Below are 26,695 nucleotides of genomic sequence, written 5' to 3'. Positions count from 1 at the left end.
TTGTGTTCTCTTGTACACTCTAAGACTGCTTCTATGCTAGGATGGCAGGGGAAGGGCTTGCATACGTGCCGTGGAGCCCTGAGGCTGCCATAAAAATGTTATCCATGAGTTTTTAACAAAGTGGGGCAGGAGAGGCGATGTTGCTGGGTCCTAATGGCTCCCTTGGGGGAGGGGGTGAGAAGGCGTGGGGTCAACGGCAGACACTGGGAGTCGGGTAAAAGGTAAACAGCAGACTCATTTATTCAGCAATGGAAAATAATATACCCTCCTCCCTCCCAGCACTCAGGCTGCATCCTAATCTGGTGACATTGTGTAGTTGCCCCTCATTGGCTCGGCTCAGTGGTTAAGAGAACTTGCTGTTCTCCAGAAGACCCGAGTTCATTTCCCAGTCACAATAGGCAGCTCACAAAACCACCTGTAACTCCAACACCCTCTTCTGGCCTCTGTGCACACCACATGTACCACCCCCAACAAAACAGCAAAGGCCTTCGGATAAAATGGCTTCATCGTGCATGTTAAGTGGTTAAGAATCCAAGCCCACTGTAATGCTTACTCTTCACTTTGAGAAAGACTGAACATTGCATCAGTGGGTTCCAACTTGTAAATGGCGACATGCTGGAGAGCTGCAGAAGATGGGAGGGAAAATGGCACCCTTAGGTGTGGGTGTAGTTTATAACGCACTGTGCACTGGAGCGATAGGGTATAATCGGAGACGGCTCTGCGCAGCTTGGCTCAGCTGGTAGCTGTTTCTCAGATCACACAAGGCAGAAACAGAGGCAAGGTTTGTACTATGCTTAAAATTATCCCCTTATATTGATTTGAATTTGTACAAATTTCTGGGATTTTGTTGTTTTTCATCATATATAAGCAAGTGTTCAGAACTATATATTAAGATACGTTATAACTTGCTTCCCTCTCAGGAACTACTGGTATCTGAGACAGGACTCAAAGTTCTGGGGAAGGAGACTGGGGCGTAATTAATGAAACTTCAAATTGGAGAAGCCATGCACCATACACAGGGTGACCATTCATCACAGCTGATGCCCCATCACTATCAAATTTTCCGGAAGTTTGCGGCTATCTGTAGCCATCAGGCAGAGTGAAAACAACTGAAATGTTATTAAGGGACTCAGTGTCTACGAAGCAAACTACCCTCCAGAGGGAGGGACTGAGTCAATAGGAATGTCACTCCAGGATGTCACACAAAAGCCACCGTGTTTGGGATAGGCACACTTGTCTCTCTGGTCCTTACGGCCAATCCACAGTTCACCTCAGATTTACCGGTCTTTCTGCGCCTTACAAGAGCGAAGTTAAACTTGGAAGCGCTTATGAATTGTGTCCTGTGTCAAGAAATTTCCCTGACAAAATGAGCAACAGCGCCGTAGAAAGACCAGGTCCACGCTAGTCTTTCAAAGCCCAGCACACTGTCTCTGTTTACTTCTTACAACAATGTGCCAAGCACCGTGTGGCCAGATGTTGGATTTCTGTTTTCCTTTGAGGCATTCCAGTGAAATTTTGTTTGAAAAGCTGAATTTCACTGACACCAAGTAACAGATTTTAGCAATTACATGTTTCTTTCCTTAAGTAGAATAAAATAACCAAAAAGTAGGTCTTTTACCTTTTGTGAAAAAAAGGCTTTTCAAGATAAAAAGAAAGAAAAGTGTTTAAAAACTGTTACTGTTTCCCAAAGCACTCAGCTCCACATAGGCTGAGAAGTGCATTTCACCAAATCTCTGCACCAAGTGAACGTCAGACATACAGGGTTACTGTGAGTCCACACTAGGCAAGAAATTAAAAATTTAAAAACAATTTGGGAACTACGGCACTGCCCAGGAGGAGGCAGGAGGCCGGGGACCGGGAGACACCAGTGCTCCGGTTCCACGCGGCACTGCCAAGGAGGCAGGAGGTCGGGGACCAGTAGACACCAGTGCTCCGGTTCCACGCTCCCTAGTTCTGCGGCCCAGGGCTCTCATTCAACACGAGCTTGTTATTAAATCTTAAAAGAAGGGTGTCAATATTCTTTCAAAGGTCTACTGAAAGAGCCAAAACAAAATGTGTTCGGTACACTGTATTTTAATAAATAGGTAAAATACCATTTAAACATTTTTAAATCTGTTATGAAAAAGATTTTAAAATATGAGCCTTAAAATAAATGTTTCTTCCAAAGACAGAGAATCCTTGAAGCTTCCATGGTCACCAGTAAACCCACTGCAGAATTGTGCTTTTGTAGTGACTGAGTGGAAGAAGTGTCAGGATCAAGGACATTCCACGGCCGGCCGACTATAAAAAGCTGTTTATCCCTCCTCCTCCCCCACACTGTTCCCAGTCAGGCTGTAGGTGAAAGGCTCGCCACCGTTCAGGTCTGGACCTTAAGAAGATCGCACACCAGTCACCAGTCGGCTCTTCATGATCTGAACATGTCCTTGACTGGGATGAAGGTGGGGCCGCCTCAGCCACACAGACCTTCCAGGAATGGAGCCTTTTCTGTGACACTGTGTGACTTTCACTCTGTGTCGTGTGATCTACTCTACCCTCAAACTCCACAAAGGGTCAAGCACAGGCATTAGAGACACAGAAAACAAGAACTACCATCTCAGCCGGCAGGGCTTTAGAACAAGGTCAGTGTTACTGTCCCTTCTTCCAATGAAGAAATGTGCCGCTTAATTAAACCCATCCATACTTAACAACTTCCCAACAGATCTTAATGCTGCTGTCAGTTAAATGGTACACTTGATAAAGATATTCCAAAGTTTTCAACAGGCCAACACTGACGTGAGTCTGGATATGCCACTGGCATAACAGTATCTGCTGAACCCTCTGAAATGTGCTATTCCTAAGGGTTCACAAAAATAAAACTTCAACTAGTCAACTGGTGGTTTTAGATCAAATCATTTAATCAGTAGTCAGCAGTCCATTCCATTCTAATTTACATTCAGCCCCAGGAGAAAAAAAAATCACCAAACACTCAATTTAGAAAACAGACTAAAATCACCTACTTCATGATCTCACCTGCTTGCTCACATCTTTGCTTTGTTTCTATTGGATGACAATCCATTTCTCCCCTGTGGGGATAAAGTCTTATCTGCTTTGCGTATCAACATTTGTGAAAAACAAACCCTGCAAACCAATAAATGTATTCCATAGTGCATCCCACAGGAAATACCAGCAGGATTCATGGAAGCCAAGCATCACTACTGTTATGAAATGGGCAAGAGGACCTGGGACAGTCCAGATGTGTGACTGACATACCACTGGCTTATGACAATTGAGGTTTGACAACTGGCATTCAACTCAGGGATTCTCAACGATCTGGTGAGTATGCCCATCTTCTGATCCTTGGGCCCACATGACAAACCCCATCATAACAGCAGGCCCTCCGCCCATGTTTACTGAATGGAAGAGTAAACATGAACATAGAGCAAAGTGTATTTACTGAAGTTCCACGATTCAACCCAAGAACATGTTCTACACCGGTATATATACGTCTAAGAATTTTTACAGCAGGGCAATCAGAGAAGGGCTTTGTTAACTCACAGTGCTCCAAGCTTCTACATATTAGAAGCTGCCCCTGGGGTCCCAAAGCCTTTCAGATGGACCACAGGGGAGGTTAAAACTGGATTTCAAGCACTCTCTCATCATGCACCATAGAATATGTTTTCCCACAACAATAAGGTTATTACAAAACCTTTGGACAATCCTACTTAGCTGGGATAGGAACCACAGAATTATTCCCAAAAAACGTATTGTATTTCATTTATACAATGAGGCAAAAAACTTGCTATGGATAGTACTGTAAACAAGTCACTTACTATTTGCTTCTGTAAGAAAATACTCCTTTATTAAATCTTAGCCATGGTTTTCTCCCGTCACTGATTTTTCTATTAAGTTTTTAATCATTGTAAGTAACAGTTACTTAAGAGTAGAAACTATCTCAAGTTTTCAGAGCCAATTTTAAGCTTTGAAAATTCAAAATGGGTATGTCAAGTATGTAAAAACCAACTTGAGTTACAAAGTTTCAGGTTTCCATATTGACAAACAATAACAACATTGGTAAAGCACATATGATTACCAGGAGGCTTTTGAACAAGGGACGCTGGCACTATCGATCCAGTCATGAGACCAGCATGGCTGTATTGCTTGCACACTGAAATGCCTGCCAAAAACGGGCAGAGTTCGGGGAGCTTTCCTGGCAGCTCATGCTTTCCAACACAGCCCTCTGGCCCATCTCTGGGAAGTGTGTGATTAGGGATCATTTTAGAGTTGGAGTGGGCGGCAAACAAGAGAGCTAGGTGGATGTACAGCTTTTGGCAGATCCAGGCACACCCCTAAAGCAAAGGGATCTGGCTTCCTTCTATGGTTTCCTCTGAAAGTCTCAGGGATTTCTTTGCAGTATGAGAATTCAGCCCGTGCTGAAATGCAAACACAGCAAAAAAAGCAGGTGTTCTTTCCAGAAACCCCTCTTCATGGAATACAGCACAGTTGTGATGAACACCAGCAATGTTTGTATCTGGTCAAGGCTGTCATGGAGACAGAGCCCTGTGGGGATGTGGGGTAGAAATAATCAGTAACTACTTCACAACTCTGATTGCCTTCTTTAGCAGCAAGGTAATTATATCCCAGCTGGGTTCCTCCTCTGGACTACAGTAGTGTCTCTGAAATGTCACATCTTAAAGAGTGAGGAAGTGATCACACACCAGACTGAAGGTAGTGGCTCACTCTCTAGCTAGCTCCTGGAACTGTGAGCATGGCTGGTAGCAAGAGAACGCGTTCTCAACAGCAAAGCCTCATGGGGCCGTGCCATCTTACCAGCCCAGACAAATGGCTGCTGCTGCTGCATGACCTCACAGTCACAGAGTGAATGGACAACACCAGTTTTCTCTTTTGGTAGCATGATGAATTTAATGCAACAGCCACAACAGGGACAAGGAAAGAGAAAGGCAGCCGGGGCTAGCCTGCATCGCTGAGCAAGGACTGCGGAGGCTTCTATGTGCAGAGTTAAGCGGGGGAGGCACTTAAAAGCTTTGGGATGAAAATCCATCCAGGAGAAGCCTGGGCCTACGTCTACTTTGATTATTACCGTCATTTCTATCAACAGTAACATACTTCTCATGAAGAAACATGCAGCAGAAACATTAGAGACAAAAAAGCCTAAGACTGTTCTGAAAATGAAATGACACAGAATGTCCAGAATGTCACATCTCAATTATAAAAGTCAATGTTTTTACACCGTCTCACTTCTTTAGCAGTAGTAGCTAGTGGAAAAGTTTTTAATTACAAAATTATTGGCAATGATATAAAGCCCTGGCTGGTACAGATATTACTGTACTGGCACCCATTTGGTAAGGAAAATATCACCATCCAGCTATCTTAAATATCCTTTATCATCCAAATATCTTAAACCAATGCTCTTATATTGTTATTCAAAGATACTTCTGTCTTTCCCCCATTACTCCATAATCAATATTCCTCTTAGAAATGATAACATTCACATATATAAAATAAAATATAACGCTTTAAAAATCTCAAAATGTAGTGTTAGTAGTTCTAGTTATCCGAACTCAGTTTTCATGGAGTGGCTTTGAATTTTTATTGCCTAGATGGCTTAAAAATAAAATCTTAACTGTCATGTGGCAGTGGTCCTAACACACCTGTAAACACAATGCCACTGAAAACATTTTTATTGGCAGGAAATACTACACTCAAGAATTGTGTGAAATCCTGAAACTTTAAAGCCTCTTAACATAATCATGTATATCTATGTACAGAACATACATAAATTTCACTTTATGTAAAACATATGAAAGAGGTAATCTCAAAATCACACTAAACATAATAAATATAGAACTTGCTTTGTTAAAAATCTACAGTATACATTCAAGTAAAGGCTAAACTTCCAATGCCAACCATATCTGGGACAAAAATTTAATGTTTACAATAATCAGTCCCCTAAAAGTGCTATTTTCAATACCTGGGAGGGAAATCCATTCTAGTGCTTCTATTTCATCCAAACATCATACATTCCTCTGTTCACAGAGCCAGCTGCTCCTGCTACTAACACACACCCAAAGCTTTTGTATCCTTTAAAATTGCTTAGCATTGCAGCTCTTTGGGGGAAGACCGGGAAGTCCAGACAAACAACCCAGACCATCTTAAATTAGATGACTGACTTTATGATACACCCTGTTTAACTCAGATTTTAGTGAGAACACTGTAGTCTATGCATCTAAGGTAAGTCGTCTCTTTCCACGTGAGAATTTGTGTAGGTCGAGGAGCATCCACTGTAGCAACCTTCCCGTGAGCCAGGTCTTGACACCACACTCCATTTCTGATTTGTACATTCTCGTCCAACCTCACTTGCTTTAGTTTCTTCAGGAGTTATATTCAGCACATTGATTGAACTCCTGGAAAAAGTAAGGTAAATCTTAATAACTAACTGTCTGCTCCTTGATTACGGTTTAGAGCAGATGTTCCTGAACACATCGAGTCTGACTGCCCCGTGTCTGTGCTAACAATACATTTTGGGAAACCATTTAAGAAAGTAAGAGGGACACACAGAAGTGGTGCTATTTGAGACTTCCATTTACCACAGTAGGTACAGACTCTGAGCGGCAAGATCACTACAGTGCACATCAATGTCCTCTCCTATAATTAATCTGCTGGTTTTGTGTACTCCAAATAAACACGGGCTCTCATCTCAACCTCAACAGAGCCTTCTGACCGGCTCGCCCAGCTACAGTACTGACTCCATAATCTGCTCCCATAGAGAAGAGAGGAGTACTATTTTTTTTAAAGCTCCTGTTTTTCTTCCCCCTCCTCTTAATAGTTGCTCTGTAGCTCTTAGAAGATTACTGACCTAAAAATACAGACTAAATTATTTTATAAAATGACACATATGGGTTTCCTAAGGGTAGAGAATAAACTGCATTAATACTCTCACTTTGGCATGAATCTCCTTTATCACCCATGAGGAAATGGCTTTTCTTGGCTCTCTGCCTTTAATACCAGTGTGATGGTCATACCAAAGAAACTTAAACTATGAACTCTGAAAAACCAGCAAAATGGCATCCTTCAATGTAAATAAAGTATTGAGATTTTTGAGTGACTCCTGAAATGAGTCATCCCTGTCTCTCTTTTAAGGCAGGGTCTCACTATGCAGCCCCGACTGACTCCGAACCTTCCCTGTGTTGAACATTCACTACGTACACCAAGCTTGCCTCCGACTTGGAGAGACTCACTTGCCTCTGTCTCCTGAGTGCTGGCAGGGAAGCTGTGTACCATCATGGCTGGTCCATGAGTCTATACTTTAAATGTAAAATAAGCCACATCCTCCCTTGTTCGCCACTAGACTTCTATACTGAGCACAAAGCTTCACACACTGGGAATCTCTGTGTAACCAGAATCTAACTTCTCCCCAAAGCCTCTACTGTCACAAATGCTATATATAACAACTTCTCCTAAGCAATGCAATGTTAACCTCTTTAGAAGTATGTGAAAACGTCATTTCAAAACAAATACCTGTGTTCAGACACACCAGAGTGTGTCTGGCAAATGTCTGAAGTAGAAGGTGAAGCAGGCAGAGATTTAGTCAGTTTTGATGAGCAAGCTGGGGCCCCATTAGCCACACTGTGTGGCTTCTTTTGTCGTGGCCGGGAGTGCACTATAAGATTGTCTGGATCAGAACCTGTTTTTCAGAAGCAAGGGAAAGAGTGGGGCACATGGTAAAACATCAAACATAATGAAGACAGTCAACCAGGAGTAATCACTGCAATTTGGAGTGGGATTTGAGAAAGAACGTATTAACTGCCTTCTCTGTCACATACTCTGCAAATAGAAGGATCTAGCTTTAAAAAGGTCAATACCTAAAATAATTAATCTTCAAAAACATGGCATTATTATACACTCACAAAAACACTTTTTATATGCAAGGTTCTCCTCTGGGCTCTACTGTGACTTCAGTAAATAAACCAGTAAGTTGATTTTGGGCCGGGGGCACTGTTCCTTGTTGAGTTGGAGCCTATTATGGGTTGAGTTCTGGGGTTTGCTTGCCAGCACCTGAGCACACAGGTGAGCAGAGATCAAAAGCAGGAAATGCTTCACAAAGACGAAGTCTTAGCTCCATACACAGATCATCCTGTGCACTGTGAGGCTGCACGCTCGCTTCTGTGCTTGACGTGCGCGCATCAGAGGACACAGCCTGTGAGCACTTACTTCCTGAGAAGGCACTGAACAGTTTCACATTTTCTGAGCTCTGGTGGTCAAAGGTCGTCATGTTTAAGAACTGCTGCTTCAACCAGCTGGCTCTTTCTTCTTCAAATGCCTTCCTCTAGGGGAACAACAACCAAAGAGTTGGCAATTACTTCACTGTCATTTCCTGGAACTTCTCCAACTCTTTCCTCTCGGGGCCCTGTATAGATCTTGTATGAAATAGTTGCCTAGAAACTAAAAGATGCTCGAGAAAATTATATTTAAAAAAATGGGGGCTGAAAAGATGGGGCAATGGTTAAGAGCACTTGTTGCTCTTACAGAGGACCTGGATTCGATTCCAAGCACCCACATGGTGGCTCACAACCATCAGTAACACCAGTTCCAGGGAATGCGATACCCTCTTCTGGCCTCTAAAGACACCAGGCACACATGTTGCACAGACACATGCATTCAGGTAAAACACCCTCAGACATAAATAGTAACTTTCAAATAATTTAAATAATACTACATCAGAGATTTCACTTACTACTCCAACAATTGCCGGGGTTCCCATGAACAGAGTATTAGCAGAATTTTTGAACACAAAGAACACTCGACCATAAAACTGATATCAGAACAATATCCTGCTTCATGAGTCAGTCACCTGGGAACAGCCTTCTGACTCATCAGGCATTTCTTCTGTCCTCTAGCCATCTGCCATGGTCACTGCTACTGAGCCACAAGAGGGCAGGCACAGGTTACACCAAGCACCTCCTCATCAGCAGAGGATGCCTAAACTACACCTTCCCTCATCTCCGTCTGATCGGTCACTCTCACCTGTGTCTACAACGGACATGTTCTCAGACAGCTGGAAAGACACATGACCAGCTGCGGCTTAAAGGAAGGATTTTACAATTGTGGAGGGAATTGGTGTTAGCCCTTAAATGACCGGCACCGAATCTGTCACTCATAAATGGGAGTATGAAACCAAGTGTCACCAGACAGCAAGAAAACCAACCACAGAAGTGGAAAAAAGGCCAAGACAATAAACTGACCGCAGATTACAATGTTTCAAGAGTTCTGAAAATACTGTCACACATATTACAAGATTCATAAATGCATGCAAAACAATAATAGTGTACAAAGAAAAGGGAAATTACAAATTCTGAAGTAAATAATAAAGCCAATCCTGAAGACAGTTTGGTGACCCAAAGACTAAAACAAGAGAATATGCAGAACGTAGAGCCCATCGTCAGCCACAGACACACTTAACAACATGGACAAGTCAAACACAGGGAAACAGGCAGAAGAAAAAGTCATTAGCCTCTTCCAGATGAAGAACCTAGGAACTACGAAAACCCCGTAACCCTCCATAGGAGGTATGTGGGCGGGTGCCCCACAAAATTACCACAAAGTAACATAGACTATGTTGTCATCCAGCCCCCAACTACAACACAAATGAAAATAAATGAATAGTTCTTCTAATTTTGAGGTGAAAGCTACAAGTTCAAATTAAACAGCCAGCTGATGCAATCTAACATCATTTTAGAATTTCCAGTACTCAGAACGGTTGTCACCATGCCATGTTTCTTTTTAAAAGGTGACAAGACGGTGACACAGATTAGAAAAGGACTAACAGTGGCAGGAACAGTCGCAGTCTGACTCGACAGATCACAACATAAACACTAGAGGGCGATACAGCCTCCCTGGCAGGCAGAGTCTGACTGTATTTTAGGGCCGAGACTAGCTCGGAGGCAGGAGGATTGCCTTGCATGTATGAGGCCCTGGATGGACCCCCATCATTTACATGTTCAAATGTATGATTTGTTTATAGAATGAATAATGTCACATAATCATATTATCAACATCATTTTCTGGCTTTCCATTTCTAGGCCCCAACTTCAGACAAATCACCGTATTTATAGACATTTTATAGTAGAGGGCAGAAGGTCTATGTGGTAGCACCTGGACAATGAAAACAATCTCGTAAGACTGCAAAGTGGAGGGGCAAGCAAGGGAGGTAGGGAACAGCTAACACAAGGATTTCTACTTGACACGGTGGCACATGCCTTTAATTCCCACACTCAGGAGGCAGATCTCTGTGAGTTCAAGGCCAGTCCTGGACAGCAAGTTCTAGACCAGCGTACACAGAGACTTCCAAAATAATAAAAATAAAACAAAAATGTCTACTGGTTATTTTCTGAGAATTTTAACTTTTATAGTATTTAAACCGTTTTTAAAGATTGGATTTTTATTTTATGTGTATGGATGCCTGAATGTACGTGCACCACATCTGCCTGGTGCCCATGGAGGTCAAAGAAGGCCTCCTCCCCTGGAATTGGAGTTACAGATGGTTGTGAGTGCTGGGAACCCAGTCAGGGCCCTCTGTAAAAGCAGCAAGTACCCTCTCCAGCTCTGAAGGGATTAAAAGTTTGTGCCGCCACACTCGGCTTCAAATAGACATTTTTCTAAGTCAGTGGTTATTTCTAGGGGATGAAATTGGAGATTAAGAGGACACTGTCTCACTCCACAATATTTTGTATAGGTTGAGTTTTAAAACCATATCGAAACACCGTGTCTTTAATTTTTGAAAGGGCACTATGGAGGCAATGTATTGCTGATAGACTGCAACCTGTGGACATACATGATGAAAAGTCCAAACTGCTAACTTGTGTACATTCCTCTATGAGGACTGGGAAACAATCTTTTCCTGTGCTTTCTTTTCTAGTCAACAAGGATGCTGCTGGACTGACTACCTTCTGCATCACATGTATTGACAGTACATAAGTGGCAGATGCCCAAAAGGAACTGAAGATCTAACAGAAGACATCCATATGCTCAGCCCCTTCAATTTCCAGTTACCTGTAATGGAACAGGCCCCAGGCCTTAGCACAGCTGACTCCATGATGGAAGAGCCACTCAGACCATGAAACTCAGCAGGTAGACAGCACCACTAGCCAAAACTGAAGGAAAGACCCAATCCATCAAGGTCCACAGTTCTTGGAAAGTCTCTAAATGTACTAACCTTGCTTTCTGGCTTCTGTAGTTCTGCTTCTGGCTAACTGTTCTTGTTAACTGAAGTATGTCAACTCAAGATTTGGTTTTTGTGCTTAAAGGCTCAGCCTGAGGAAGGCTGGGATCCCAAACACACAATGTAGTCACTGGCCGGATAATAAAGACTTTCCATTGGCTTAAACCTGTGTCTGAGCAGTATTCTTGGGTAGAGACCACACAACAGTGAGATGGTCAGGTGACACTTCAGGTCAAATGGACAGCAGAGACAGGTGGGATCCGGAAGTGTTCCCCCACACACCCGTGCCCAATGCAGCAGCCCTGCACAGCTCACCTCCAGCCCCAAGCGGATTGCGGCTTCTGTAAAGCTTCGTCTTTCTCTCTCAAAATTCTTTTTTTGCTCTTTAAAGAGGGACCACTCTTCTTTGAGGCGTTCCTTTTCTTCCAGCAAGTAACAGTCTCGCAACAGTGAGGTGGTGTCATCGTCACACGCAGTGGCCAGCTGCTGCTATTAAATTTTAAAACACGCTAAGTCAGAAAGCCCATCCAGCTCACGCACAGTCAAGTGAAAGTCAGGAAGATGGGTCAAAGCTTGGCTGAGGACATACACTATGAAGAATCAGCAAGCCAATGAGAACCTGCTTCCCTCAGCAAAGCAGGACCATGTGAAGAGGGGATGCAGCTTATTAACTGCTGGTGCAGACCTCAACTGTGGTGGGAAACGTCACCTCTACCGACCCGGGGACAGAGGAGCAAAGGTCTAGCAGGTTCAGTAGCATCCTGCGCCACTCCCGTCTACCTGCAAGAGCTGCTGCTGGGCTCGGATCATCTCTTTACACTGCTGGATCTCCAACTCCAGCTTCTCGGTCTCCTGTTCGTGGTCTTGTCGGGAGATGACGTCCTCATCACTGAGGCCTTCTAAGTGGACCTTTGAAACTGACAGAACCCCAGTGTGCTGGTTAGGTTGTTGTCACCTTGACACAAGCTAGGGCCATCTCAGGAGAGGGCACCTCAACTGAGAAGTGCTCCATCAGACTGCTCTGTGAGCAAGCCTGTGAGGCATCTTCTTCACTAATGAGTATTTGTTTTTGGAGACAGGGTTTCTCTGTGTAGCCCTGGCTGTCCTGGAACTGGCTCTGTAGACCAGGCTGGCCTTGTGGGAAGGTTCAGCTCATATGGTGGGGCCGCCACTGTGAAGGTGGTCTTGGGCTGTATAAGAAAGCAGGTTAAGGAAGCCAGAGGAGCAAGCCAGTAAGCAGCACTCCTCTGTGGCCTCTGCTTCCGTTCCTGCCCTGACTTCCCTTCACGATGGTCTGTGAGCTATAAGGTAAAATAAACCCTTTCCTCCCAAGCTGCTTCTAGTCATGGTGTTTATTCAAACAACAGAAACCCTGACTAGAACAGCCAGAACTAGGCACAGGTTTTAAAGCCATCGTCCGCTCACGTTGCTCTTGAACAGACATTTAAAAATAAAAGACTCTCAACTTTTCCCTTTCTGGGCTTCTCACAGGTTTTGTAAAAGGAAGTTATTTTCTTTAACATTTTATATTTTCCTAAGTTATAACAAAATTAAATTTTTTTTTTTTTTTTTTTTGGTTTTTTGAGTTCTGTGTAGCTTTGCGCCTTTCCTGGAACTCACTTTGTAGACCAGGCTGGCCTCGAACTCACAGAGATCCACCTGGCTCTGCCTCCCGAGTGCTGGGATTAAAGGCGTGTACCACCACCGCCCGGCTCAAAATTAAATGTTTTAAAGCGAAACAAATCTAAGTTCTAACTATACAGTTATATTACTTTAGGGCTAAACAGATTTACAAATAAGCATTGTTGCCAACATTTAACTTATAAACCACATTTATTCAAGACTATCATGAGAAGACTAATAATACACCTCACTGTGCCTCTGGTTCTTGATAGCTAGCTAAGTCTTCAGGAGGAACTGGCTCAGCCACAGAAGAATGCTAACAAACCCACAAATGTACGAACTGTTTCTGATGGTGACTGACAGAGTGGTACAGTACTACCACCTGTGTACTCTCACCTTAAATCCTACAAAACTGGCGTCCAGGCATGCTTCTTAATGAGCAGCAATGATGAAGTGAGTTCAGTTCATGCAAATTAATGGAGAACTACAAGAACTGTGCGTTTGCCTTTTACAACTTACAGCATTAGTACTAAAACTGATAATTTCAATAAATTTTAAGTAGACTTCATTTACTAACTAGAGATTTTCGTGTCGAAGAAAGGCTGAGGTTAAAAGTGTACTCTGCTCCTGTAGAGGTCCCAGGTTCGGTTTCCAGCACCCATGCAGGGGGCTTACAACTGCACGGGACTTCAGCTCTAGGGAAGCCAACACCTCTGGCCTCCACAGGAACCTCCGTTCATGGGATGTACCCATTTGCAGACACACAAACACAATTAAAATGATCAAAATAAATCTTAAAAATACAATATTTAACTTTCCTGACTTGAAAGCATGCAGACTTCAATACATATAAAAGGGCTCACCTTCATACTCTTGAGTTACACGTTACTGAGTTCATTACTGAGCTGCATGGGGACACAGCATCAGAACCTGAGGGGCACTGCTCTCTAAGGTTGGTTCTGAAGCCAGGTGCATCTCTCTCAGTGAATGCATAGCCAGGGGCAAACCAGACGGAACTGGACACTCAAGAGCAGCAGGCTGAGCTGTGGGCAGCAACTCTGAGGCCATAGTACTGATGTCTGAGCAAGTGGGCAGCAGCAGTTTACACCACAGCCTACTCTGCATGCACTGGAGCAGTAGTTACCTTGGTTATCAAGTTTTTCTACATGGCTTTTCAAAATCCTCCACTGTTTTCTGATGCTGTTTGTAAGCTGCTCTCTCACGGTATCACAAGAAAGGCCCCACACACTCTCTCTGCTCAGCTCCCCAGCATCATCTTCAATATCAGAGATAACCTATAGCACAGGGAAAACAAAAGGAAAGACCAGCATCTTACAGGGGTTTACACCCAGGCGGCCACACCAGACTGAGACAGTCTCTCTGATATTACCCAGTATCTTGTAACAACGTAATTAACACTGAAGACAGAGACTCCCCAAATCAGATCTCTTTCCGTTTGACTCTGACAGAGCTGTCTGAGGAGAGGCAGCTGCTGTCTGTGAATGCTGTGTGGGATGCTGCCCCACATTTCCTCCTCAAACTGTAAAAAGTAAACTCAGGCTTAGAGGCAGCCTTGGTGCCAAAGCCAACAGACAGGCAGGACTGAGATGGTCAGCTTGTCTCTAAGTAAGATTGCTGCAACAAATAACCCTTTTGAAATTATCTACAGAGTCACATAATCAACCCTAATTCTCCTATCATTTTATGGTTGACATGTTTTTCTTTTTTTGTACCAAGACATGAAATTATAAGAAAATGTATCAGTTAAGTTACTACAGAGAAACAATACTAAATGTGCAAACCAAACATGCATCCACATAAAATAGTCCTTATTTGTTATTAACTTCAGAAAGGTCGAAATACATGACTATGAAAAATACCCCTCAGGAGAAAGACGGCAAAAGATTTAAAAAAAAAAAAAAAAAAAAAAAGAGTCATTAGACCCTCAATCATAGGCAAATGCAGCAGGAATGAAGAGCTGGCTAGATGCTCTGACATCAGCACTGGAGTAACAGGGATCTGCTCTAAGCAGAGCGGTGACTCAGGCTGGGCAGATGGCTCAGTGACAGCTCTTGCCATCATCGGTCTCCAGGAGCTGTGACCCATTTCAAAGCCTCTTAAGCTACAGACAAAGCATCCCTCACCAGAGGGGCCTGAGCACTTGGGAGTTAAAACACTCTGGGATTTTACAGTATCTCTCGCCTCTGTCTGTCTGTCTCCGTGTGTGTGTGTGTGTGTGTGTGTGTGTGTGTGTGTCTGTCTGTCTGTCAGGGACATGATGCCTAAACACCAACTCTATTTAAAATGTACCTTGTATGCACAATTTGAAAGTAACTTTATGTTATATTTTTGTGTGGCTCGAGTCTTATCACTGAGCTGTCTTGGGAGATCAAATTTGCAATTTTCCAACTGCAGCATCATGTTACACTCGAAGCTGCAGCTTGTGGAGCAGGATGGATTTCTATTTTTCAGATCATGGTGCTACACCCTGATTATAAACCTGCTGTTAACTCTTACCAGGCCCGTGAGATGGCTCAGCAGGTAAGGGCACCTGCCACCAAACTGGGCGACCTGAATTCGATACCTGGGACCCAGATGGTGCATTGGTGGAAAAAGAGAAATGACTCACACAAGTTGTCCTCTGATCTCCATACTGCCCCCAATAAAGTAAATTTGAAAAATTCCAAATAGGTAGGTTTGATTGCACACGCCTGAAATCCCAGCACTAGGAGGGTGAAAGCAGAGAGATTTTTAAGTTCTGGGCTAGCCGAGACTATGTAGCAAGATCCAGTCTCAAAACAACAAACCAACAAAACCAAAATTACTACTTGTTTCCCAGATTGGGTAAAAATCTACAATCACAAGATTTATAAAAACAAAAAACAAGCCGGAGAATAGAGGCACACGCCTTTAATTCCAGCATTTGGGAGGCAGAGGCAGGTGCATCTCTGAATTCAAGGCTAGCCTGGTCTACAGAGTGAGTTCCAGGATAGCCAGGCCGACACAGAGAAACTCCATCTTGAAAAACCAAACCCACCTAACTTTAATTTGGGCTTCATATTTTGGCTACTGTGCAGGCTAAACATAAGTGAAATCCAAAAGGTACCTAGCACCCAAGGGTCTAATTATTCTTGCTCTTCTGTCCTAAAACCTTCACTGAAGAGAATGGTAAAATTACGTAAGTTTTAAGAGAAAAGGAAGTAGAGAAAGAACTCTTTAATAGGAAAACCACCTCTGCCTTCCTTTAGCTCTGAATTGTGAGGAACCACTGGGGACATCACCACTGCCTGACGACGGGGAAGGCACTCCTGATTTCCTCCCCACTTCTACTGACTATTATTAAAGTACCAGCCAACCCTGAACACACCTCATAAGGGATGTGACCTATGTTGGTCAAGTTCACAACCAGCTGAAAGTGACAGACTCAAAACCTAAGTTTAAAGCAGGTATTAAGTCAGAAGTTGTAAAAGAACACAGTGGCACCCTTGTTCTAAAGTCGCATTTCGAGGAGGAAGAGCATACGTTAACATCCATCACCATATATTATTATAATGTTAGTTACTGACATTAATCTTATTGTCCCAGGTTTAGAGATCAGATGTTCTCATAGGTATATACAGGGAAATCAGGACACATAAGGGTTTGTTTTGGTACTATCTATAGTTCCAGGCATCCACTTTGGGACACACACAAAAGGATTGTGTCCCGTGCATTAATATTAAAAAAAAAAAAAAAAAAAAAAAAAGGCAAGGAGGTGAGATGGGCTTCTCAGCTGGCCAATTTAAGAGCCCACAAAATAAAGACTCCTTGAAGATGGCTTACAAAATGTACTTCGGTGGCTTGGCTAGCAGACAGACCTGATATCAAACTGTTATCCTCAGATTTTAACCACTGTGACCTTCAGTTCAAGGCCAGAACTTGGGTTCTCATGGCAGATGCTTGAGTCAAGCAGGCTTTCCACCTTGAGAGCATCTACTTGTTTTGGAAGAAAACACTCCACAGTTGCTCTCTTTGTGATGTCTTCTTTGACTGAGCAGCGATGTGGTAACTGTTTCTCTACATGTCTATCCCTTCCCAAAGAGCTTCTTGAAGGAATTGTCAAAACCTTAGCTCTGTCTTTTCGGGACTTAGAACACAGTGAGCTTCTATAATGGTGTGGACTGAATGTTTCTTTAGCTCCAAAGAGACAACGTGGTATTTGTTGTATGATATTTGTGTGTGCTCTAACAAACAAAGCTTGCCTGGAGATCAGAGGACAGAGCTAGCCACTAGTTAGCCATAGAGGCCAGGCAGTGGTGGCACACACCTTTAATCCCAGCACTTGGGAGAAGGAAGCAGGAAGATTAGTTCAAGACCACCCTGGGCTACACGAGATTGAACCAGTCTAAAAGAGAAACAGAGCCAGGTGGTGATGGCTCTGCCTGTGATCCCAGCACATGGGAGGTGGAGACAGGATCACCACATTCAGTCTGAATTCTCTAGTGGCTGCTGCTCTGCTTCTGTGATCTTTCAGCCTCTATATCTGACTCCAGGTTTTTATTATTAAGACTAATTACGATCACGCTTCAGGTACTGAAGACCGTCACACATAGCACTGAGGGTGAAGGCAGATGCAAATCAATCTTACTTCTGCTCTGCATGCTGTGCTAGTAACTACTGTGCCTCAGTTTGCTCACATCTAAGATGGGTATAATTAAAGTCTAGTCAAATTATTATAACATTTTAAGAATTATAATGCTGGAAATCATTTCCAGGAGAAATATTACTGAGATGATACTCATGAAGTACCAGATAACCATCTCCAGATGATTTCTGGGATGTGCTTGGAAACACCCAGGGGCAATTTTCAGTTGTCACAGTGACTACAAGGGGCAGAGCACTGACTGTACTGTGCAAAATCCTCCTGGTGCCCTCACTGCGCTACCTAGCTGGGGTGTGAACTGTGTGGGTTAGCAGCCTAGGCTGGTGTCAGAGGCACTTACAACAGTGCCTGTGGTGTCATCCGCCCTTTCCCTGGGTTTCTTCTTCTGGGGAGAGAGAAGAGAAATCATCTCCTTCTTCATCTGCTGGAGGACCTTCTTCAGCTCCGCATTCTCCATTAGGATCTGCTTCTGGCGGTACTCATAATCATTCAGCAGAATTCTGTACATTTCGTCTTCATTCCTGGGGACAAACCACGGTGTGAGAACACACAGTGACAGCAATCCCTGCTCACACTGTCAGGTGACACGGCTGTACCTGGCCTCTGTTTTATCAGTCCTCCACGAGCCTCGTTTTCCATCAGCTCGACCCACATAATTTAAGACGTCCATGGCTACAAATGTAAGCACAAAACATAATCAATCTCTACCATGTGCTTAAAACCCTACCACACTGGAGACATACGAGGGACTGAAGCTGACCTAGGACATAGGCCAGGACCCTTCAAATACCCTGGGGCTCGGCAAATTCTTCAAATGCTAAGGAGAGAAACACCCTCCGGTTCCTAAGGATAAGGGATATACTCAATGGAGGGGGCACAGTGTCTGGCACACGATGTTACTCTTCACTGTTAACTCCATTATCAGGGGATGACAACGCACAGACTGCAGGTCCACTGCCTACTCCTGACCACCAAGCTTCCGAGAACTCAGCCACAGCCTCCTGTTTACACACTGCAACGGCAGAGGAAGCACTCACGCTGAACTCACTCACTGCTTGGGCTTTACAGAGGCGGCCTGTCCTGCCCTATTAACCACATCACTGTTGTCATCTTCAGAGGAGAAGAAGCTCTTGACAGTACTAATGCTCCGTCTTCCCCAGAAGCAGTCAGACTCATTTCACATAAGAAAACAGTTATTCTAATTTCGAATAAGAAGAAATCTATCATTTATTTCTGATTGGGTTTGAGACAAGAAACAGCTACCTATCCCAGGCTGCTGCTGCTGCCACTTACAAAGCTAACTCCAAAATCGCCCTTCTTTTGACGTTCAGAAGCCACTGTGATGCTTCCTACCTCCAGTTCTTTCTATGGAATCACTGTCCTCTGGCTTTACTTTTCAACTCCACACCCAACATGTTAAACAAACACTTGTGTGGTAGTTTGGATGAGAATGGCCTCCAGGGATCGTATGTTTGAATACTTGGTCCCCAGTTAGTGGAACTGTTTGGGAAGGCTTAGGAGGTGTGGCCTTGTGGGAAGAGGTATGTCACTAGGGGTGGGCTTTGGCTCTTCCTGCCTCATAGTTGTCTCAAGATGTAAGCTCTCAGCAATGTTCAGCACCATGCCTGTCTGCCCACCACCATGCTCCCTGCCAGGACAGTCACTGACTGCCATCTAAACTGTAAGCCCAATAAACTCTCCTACAAGTTGCCTTGGTTACTCTGTCTTATAGCAATAGGAAAGTAATTAAGACAACATGTAACTCGTGATGCAAACAACCCACTTTTGTTTCCCCCCGCCAAACAGTGTCTGAGTTTACAGTTTACATGGAAATACCTAACGTCTACAGCCATGCTTACAACTTCACTCTTTCCCGCGATGGGCACATCACAGCAGTTACTCTATTCACTCTATCCATCAGCGTCATACCTATTTTTTTATCCTTCTTGTTCATAACAAGCTGATGCAGACGCTCCTTTAGTTTATTGTATTCACGCTCTTTTCTCTTCATATCATGATTATACTGAGTAGCCCGACTGGCTATGATATTTTGTAATTTTTGTACCTGAAAGAAAAAACACTTTCTTTCAAACAAGTATTGCTAAACCCAGTAAAATCCAAAAATTCAAAAGGTAAAACAGGTCCTAGTGCCCATCTTCCCACAGTGTGTTTCCACGTCTACAGTGGAAAGCCCCTTAAGAAACACACAGTGAATGACAACAATACACAGTGGCACCCAGCTGCCAGCAAGCTGTCTTCTCTCTGAGCAGCAACCACTGGGAGCCTCGATCAGATCCTGCTCTTCTGAGTCTGCCCTGTGCATGCTAGGCTAGTGCCTACTGCTGAGCCACACTCCCAGACTGCTTTTTACTTCAAGGCACGGTCTCACAAAGCTGTCCATGCTGGACTTGATTCTCAATTTTCCTGCCCACCTCCTTAGCAGCTGGGATTACAGGCCTGTGCTAGCAGCTCAGCTCAGGCAGCTCTTGATAGGAAGTATAAGTTGTTCTTTAAAAGCCATTCTCCACCCCAGCCATAGGGTGGTGTTTTAGCTTACTCCATACCAAAGACAAACTATAGTCAAACTAAATGTAATCAAGACATCATATCGACATTTCCTATGCAGTAACTTTGGTTAGATATTCATTGTCCACTATTAAATACTAATTAAATAGAGTAAAAATAAACCTATCTGTTCATGGGATTTTTTAAGAAATAGACTCCTGGGGTTGAAGAGATGGCTCAATGGTTAAGAGACTTGCTGCTCTCGCTGAAGACCTGGGTTCAATTCTCAGCAACCACATGATGGCTCACAACCACCTGTAACTCTCATTCCTGGGGATCTAATCTTCTGGCCTCCGAAGGCACCAGCAATGCACGTGGTACACAGACATGGAGACAAAATACCCATACACATACAAAATAAAATAAAAGAGATAAAATGGAAATAAACTCTCTTCTAAGCCTCTTAGTTAAATACTAAAACACTAAAAATACTGTATTTTTATAGCTATTATATGGACAGGGGTCACAACACAGAACACGGAAGATCTAATGGCTAGTTCTCAGATGTATTATAAATAACGCCTTTAGATGCACTAATGCTATAGTTCCACATCATCACAGTGCTCTTGGCACTAAGCTAAAAATAAGGGGTCTCCGTACCTACTAAGCAAAGATTAGAATTAGGATATTTGGAGTTAAAAGTGAAATATATGAATTGCCACAGCTTTGTGCATCCAAGGCAAGTATTCGGCACTGTGGCCATTAATAGGTTAATTCTTTGTGAGATGAAAAATGGTACATTTAAGATCACATAAGAGAGGAAAGGGGGACAGTTTAGTGGCAGAGCACTTGCCTAGCTTGTGTGGGGCCCTGGTCAAGTGAGAGCCAGAGAGAGGCCTTCATTGTAGAGGGAGACTTTGCTGACATGAGGTGTTGGTGCAAAGGGGTGTGGTGTGGAGCTGTGCATCTGTGATGGTATGGAGGAGACAGACGAAGGACGCACACTCTGAGCTCTCTTGTGCTTGAGAAAAAGCGGGTGAGTATGGGAAGGATGGTATAGGGGGTACTGCCTGCTGCCAGCTACGGGCTGATGTTCCTGGAGCAGGGGCAGAACAAGCACAGGAGTGCCCACCCACCACGACAGTGCGACACAGGATAAACAGACAGTTCCTTTTTAAAACTGAAGTGGCCATTATGTCACACCTCAAATTCCAAAACCCAACAGTTCACCTCATACATGGTAACAGAAAACTCACCTCATCTTTTTCATTTTTCAGTAGCTGATGCAAATTCCTATTTTTGCACTGTAACTGTCTGTCTCTCTCCTGAAGCCCAATCCTCTCTCGTCTGGAGGTTTCCAGCTGTTCCTGGAACATGAAATACGCCATCTGAGTGAAACCAACAGGAGTCACAAAGTCCTCAGAAGAGCGGGACAGAAACCACACATCAACCTGGAAGTGTAGTCCAACCTCAGCGGCACACTGAATGTGTACTTAAAGCAAGTACTACCAAGTTCAATGTGTAAAATCACATGCCTTATTTAAATTCATTTTATTCTGTTTATGTACAAGAACTACAAGGCTCTTCCTCTCCGATGCTGTTACTGAAGTTTTCAGAATTCTCTGTAAGACTTTCACACTCTAAGAGCATACTTCAGAAGACCTGTTATCTGAAGTGATACCTACATCCTTTGGGGGATGCTTGGCTTTAGGGAACAATAAATGCCACTGAGTGTGAAGAGATTGGGGACATTATCCTTCACACTGCACAAGTTCAAGTCTCAACTTTGAGAAATTATTTAAAAAATCCTAAAATTCATAGAGAAGCACAAAGGCCCAAACAGCAAAAGCAATCATACACAGAAAGAATACATCAACCATATGCAGAAAGACTACAGCTGAAGGTGCCACAAAACCTGATTCCAAATTATACAGCACAGCCACAGTAACAACGACAGCAGCATAGGACTGCCGTGGAAACAGACGTAAGACCACTGGAATACAACACAGGACCCAGAAAGAAACCCACACAGCCACAGTAACAACAAGACAGCAGCATACGACTGCCGTGGAAACAGACGTAAGACCACTGGAATACAACACAGGACCCAGAAAGAAACCCACACAGCCACAGCCACCTCATTTTTGACCATAGTATAAAAAAATAGACATTGGAGAAAGGACAACCTCTTCAATAAGCTGTTCCGGGAAAGCAGAATAGATCCCTCATCCATCCTATGCAAAACATTCATTCGAAATGGTCCTACAGAGCAAGGTCCAGGAAAGGCGCAAAGCTACACAGAGAAACCCTGTCTCGGAAAACCAAAAAAAATAAAAAAATATAAAGAAACCGAAATGGACCCAAGACCTTAGTAAAAGACCACACACTCTGAGGCTGCCAGAGGAAAGAACAGAGAAAACATTTCAGATGGAGGGTTAGGCAGGGACTTGATGAAAAGGACTCCAATGACACATGACATCACGGAGTCAAAAGCTTACGCTATGCGCAGCAAAGGAAGCAGTCAGCAGAGGAAAACGATGGGAGAAAAATCTTGGCCAACTAGAGCTCTGGTGGGGAAATAATGTTTACAGTCTACAAAAAGAACTCAAAATATTTAATACAAAAGCCCCAAGTCACTCAGTAAAGGGACAAACACACTGACTAGGCAGTTCTCAAAAGAACTACAAATGGCCAGTAAGTATATAAAGAGTGTTCAACATCTCTAGCCCTACGGGAAACACAACTTGAAAACTACAGTGGGATTCCACATCACCCTGGTCAGAACGGCTACTACCATCAAGGGAATAGCAACTCCAAATGCTGTCGAGATGCGAGGAAAGAGACAAGCTGATGCCACTACGGAGGCCAGTACAGAGGTTCCTCAAGAAACTAAAAGCGGAAGTACTATACAATCCAGTATACCACTCTTGAGTCTAGTTTGCAGGATTCTACGTCAACATACCACAGAGACACTTGCACACCCACACTTACTGCAGCGCTGTTTACACCGCAGACACTTGCACACCCACACTTACTGCAGCGCTGTTCACACCGCAGACACTTGCACACCCACACTTACTGCAGCGCTGTTCACACCGCAGACACTTGCACACCCACACTTACTGCAGCGCTGTTCACACCGCACAGACACTTGCACACCCACACTTACTGCAGCGCTGTTCACACCGCAGACACTTGCACACCCACACTTACTGCAGCGCTGTTCACACCGCAGACACTTGCACACCCACACTTACTGCAGCGCTGTTGACAGCAGCCAAGCAATAGAACCAGCCTAGATATAAAGAGATGAATGTATAAAGGAAATGTGACGTGGTGTGCGTGTGTGTGTGTGTGTGTGTGTGTGTGCATGTGTGTGTGTGTGTGTGTGTGTGTGTGCATTGAAATAATTGTAACTATGGACTCATGTATTAGACTCCATTAGTCGGGAAACACATGAGCAGGAACTATTTTTCCCCCAGTACCTAGTGAATTAATCACATTAGATCTAGAAACCTTAATTTCTGTCCTCAGCTAGGCCAAATAACAGATTCTGACCCAGGTCAAATCTAAGTTAGATGACATCATCGTAGGTAGAACAATCTGCTCTGGGTAGTTCTAGTTCATTCCTTAAAGGGAAGACCTAACTCGCTCCAACTTAACCTGCATCATTATACAGCACAGCTGGGCACTAACGACTCGACTCACATGGCACTTGGCCAATGGTATGCAGATAGACAGCACTGTCTTCCAGGTTTTTAGATCTGCAGCATCCAGGCCCCGAGAAGAGGACCTGAATCAATGTGGCATGCACAGCTCACAGCCCTAGAAACAGTCACTACGTTCCTTCTCCAGCCCTGCAGGGTCCCTAGCTAGCCAAGACACACAGTGAGTGGGGTACTCTGCCTGTCCTTTAGGCCAACAGGATGTACACTAAGCTAAAAGCACTGTTAGAGAGAGCCAGCGTCACTGCACCTGGTCTGAGGACGGACAAGACACATCGGGCAGTGGTGGGCTAAAAGGAGCATGTGCCACGGAGGATCTGGCACACTTCTCTAGAGCATCCCCAAATGTGCTCGGCACTCATGAGCAGGGCAGTGCACATCATATACACTCATAGCATATGCTAGTACCCTATAAATATTACACAGAAACTACCGTTCTATGGAGCCCAACGTCAAGGTTCTTTGGCTTTTCTTACCTGTTTTAGAAGGGGTGGGGTAGCAAGAAGACATACAGAAGAAAGAGGGCCAAGAACCAATACATGGAAAACCACAAGGAAGCCAGTTGGCCAAGAGTATACACATGCATGCAAAGGCTTTGTTCTCATAAGCAGGGGAGGAAAAATGGTTTCTATGGTCTATATTCTTAATGCACAACTATAATGCAAGTCTTTCCTATACCATGATTCAAATGTGTGTTCCTCTTTTTGAAGGGGAAATTATATTTCTTATTAAAAAAAAAAAAGATAGAAAAGCTTCTTATAGAGAAGAAAGCAGCCAGAAATCAGCAACAGCATTCTGTATGTTAAGGTGGCCGGTCAATGGCCCTGTAAAGTACAGAGAAGGGTTACAAGGGAGGGACACAGGAACCTCCAGTCTCCCCTGCAGCGTGGGGACTCCTTGCTGTCAGCTGCTGTCTGGCCTGCTCTATTCCTGAGCTCTGCTCTTTGGTATACAAACCTTGGGAATATTTTTCTTGGAATCAACATGTTATGAAGCATGTACTTTATCAAGCAAGATTGGATGAGGTGAGAGAACCCTGATTTCCCCAGAACTTAAGTATTTCCTAACTTTGTACAGCTTCAGTAAGCCACTAAAAAGCAAAAGCAAGGCCTTCAACATAGACAGCAAGAAGCAGAACCACCAACTTGTGCACATTACTTGAAATCATTCCTACCGACAACTAAAAGAATGTCAGATTTTAAACACAGCTCTGAATCCGTCTGAAGCCCACGGCCACTGTGACACTATGCCCTGTGGCCCAGCGCTGAGGCACACTGTGACACTGTGCCCTGTGGCCCAGCGCTGAGGCACACTGTGGCAGTGTGCCCTGTGGCCCAGTGCTGAGGCACACTGTAGCACTGTGCCCTGTGGCCCAGCGCTGAGGCACACTGTGACACTGTGCCCTGTGGCCCAGCGCTGAGGCACGCCGTGACACTGTGCCCTGTGGCCCAGCGCTGAGGCAGGCGGATGAACGAGTACCTTAAGTTTGCTGTAGCAGCTCTGCAGATGGTCCATGTCACTGCCCAGCTTCAGATTCTGTGTTTCCACACTCTCCTGGGCCAGGAGGTTCTTCCGCTGAAGCACAAGGAGCTCGTTCATACAGTTTAAAACAGCGACTATATTTAACTCTCTCTTTGTCTCTGTACTTTTGGGTTCTTCGTATAAGGAAGGAAAACCGAAGGTAGTCAGTTCCTGAGAGGAGAAAATGTTTGCTTAGCGGCGGTTATCTCTGGGAAGACGCTGGTCTGAGGGCAGGATGTTTCAGTTCGGCAAGAGGGAGCATTGCACCACACGGTGATAAGCTAGTAACAATGTCTTGAGTCTCGAAAACTAGAGTAGACCGAGGTCACCCTGACACACACCACCCTCACTACGTGCACGTCAGAGCCTCTCCACATGTACACTTATTTAAAACGTTATACAGTACGTAATATTTTTAACTTGTCGACTGAAACTTTCAATATGTAAGTTAATTGTTTTTCAGTGGATTCAAAGACAACCTAGTGAAAAGGAAAGAGAAAAACAGAAAACCATTCCTAGATCATTAATATTAAATATTCAGAGAACGAACACTTAAACAACTTTAAATTCTTTACTGAACAATCACCCATGGCCTGGCCTAAGTTATCCAGGTTTTTTATCAATGAAATGTGGGTTGGACTCCCAGCACAGGAGCCTGGCACAGAAGGCGTCTGGCTGCTGCACACCCGGCAGGTAACCTCGTGTCAGACAGAAGCTCACCATGGTCTCTGCATGTCTCAGTCCTGGCCACTGTGTAAGGACACACTCAGGCTTGGCAAATGCTTTTCTTGTAGCTTTGACATTTTCCGGTATATAAGATGACTTATGCTCTTAGTTCTTACAAAAAAACACATTACCTGATCAAGATATGAAATACTTTGTTCAATGTTCTCTTCTGTGCAGAAGGCACTGAAAACACTGTGCACATTTTTTGATAAAGGTATCGAAGAGCACAGCACTTGCTGGGAGTATAAACTTGATGGAGACATCTTTGTTTCTGAGGTATATTGAGAGAGATTTTTGCTTTCTGAAAATAAAAAGCATTCAGGCAATTATAAAACTAACATAATCTCCATTACCAAAGATTCTGAATTACATATAAAGTATTTTAAAGTTAGGGCAAAGACACTTTAGTGTAAAATGAGAAAATGACATGATTACATTAATAATCTTTCTTGGTAGGTATGTTAAATAGATTCACACCTTAACTTCCACTACTGGGTTTATAAAAATAGAAAAAACATACTTGTCTGTGCCACTTAGTTTATGTGATTAAAGGAATTAGAGGCTGAAGGAGCCAATAAATATATTTCAAATACATAAAATTTCCCTTAAAATGATAATCTATTGCCTACCCAAAGCCCAGCTTGGCTTTTTAATAACTTTACTGAAAATGAAAACTGGATATGTGATAACCACTGATGGTATCTAGTTTATATTTTTCTCAATAATTCCTCTTGGATG

At 43.7% G+C, this 26,695-nt stretch overlaps 1 protein-coding gene across 7 annotated transcripts in view; it reads right to left on the bottom strand.

Annotated features, from left to right (window-relative positions):
• Positions 1-6,149: 6,149 nt before the first annotated feature.
• The window catches only part of Ssx2ip (SSX family member 2 interacting protein), a 35,133-nt gene continuing 14,587 nt past the window's right edge, over positions 6,150-26,695 (bottom strand). For 6 of the 7 annotated variants that reach the window (XM_059266402.1, XM_059266398.1, XM_059266400.1 and 3 more), the window contains 12 exons: positions 26,089-26,258; positions 25,190-25,402; positions 21,242-21,352; positions 19,410-19,545; positions 18,077-18,152; positions 17,821-18,001; positions 13,983-14,133; positions 11,996-12,132; positions 11,531-11,704; positions 8,209-8,323; positions 7,516-7,681; positions 6,150-6,401 (listed from right to left, as the gene is read on the bottom strand). In XM_059266402.1, coding sequence (XP_059122385.1) covers positions 6,224-6,401; positions 7,516-7,681; positions 8,209-8,323; positions 11,531-11,704; positions 11,996-12,132; positions 13,983-14,133; positions 17,821-18,001; positions 18,077-18,152; positions 19,410-19,545; positions 21,242-21,352; positions 25,190-25,402; positions 26,089-26,258 — 1,808 coding nt within the window. In that variant the 3' untranslated portion in view covers positions 6,150-6,223. The remainder of the gene's footprint in view (positions 6,402-7,515; positions 7,682-8,208; positions 8,324-11,530; positions 11,705-11,995; positions 12,133-13,982; positions 14,134-17,820; positions 18,002-18,076; positions 18,153-19,409; positions 19,546-21,241; positions 21,353-25,189; positions 25,403-26,088; positions 26,259-26,695) is intronic. The other variant, XM_059266404.1, reaches the window with a different exon arrangement.

Source organism: Peromyscus eremicus, chromosome 6 (assembly GCF_949786415.1).
Source record: "Peromyscus eremicus chromosome 6, PerEre_H2_v1, whole genome shotgun sequence".
NCBI classification, from domain to species: domain Eukaryota; kingdom Metazoa; phylum Chordata; class Mammalia; order Rodentia; family Cricetidae; genus Peromyscus; species Peromyscus eremicus.
This window is presented reverse-complemented; position numbering and strand designations above follow the sequence as displayed.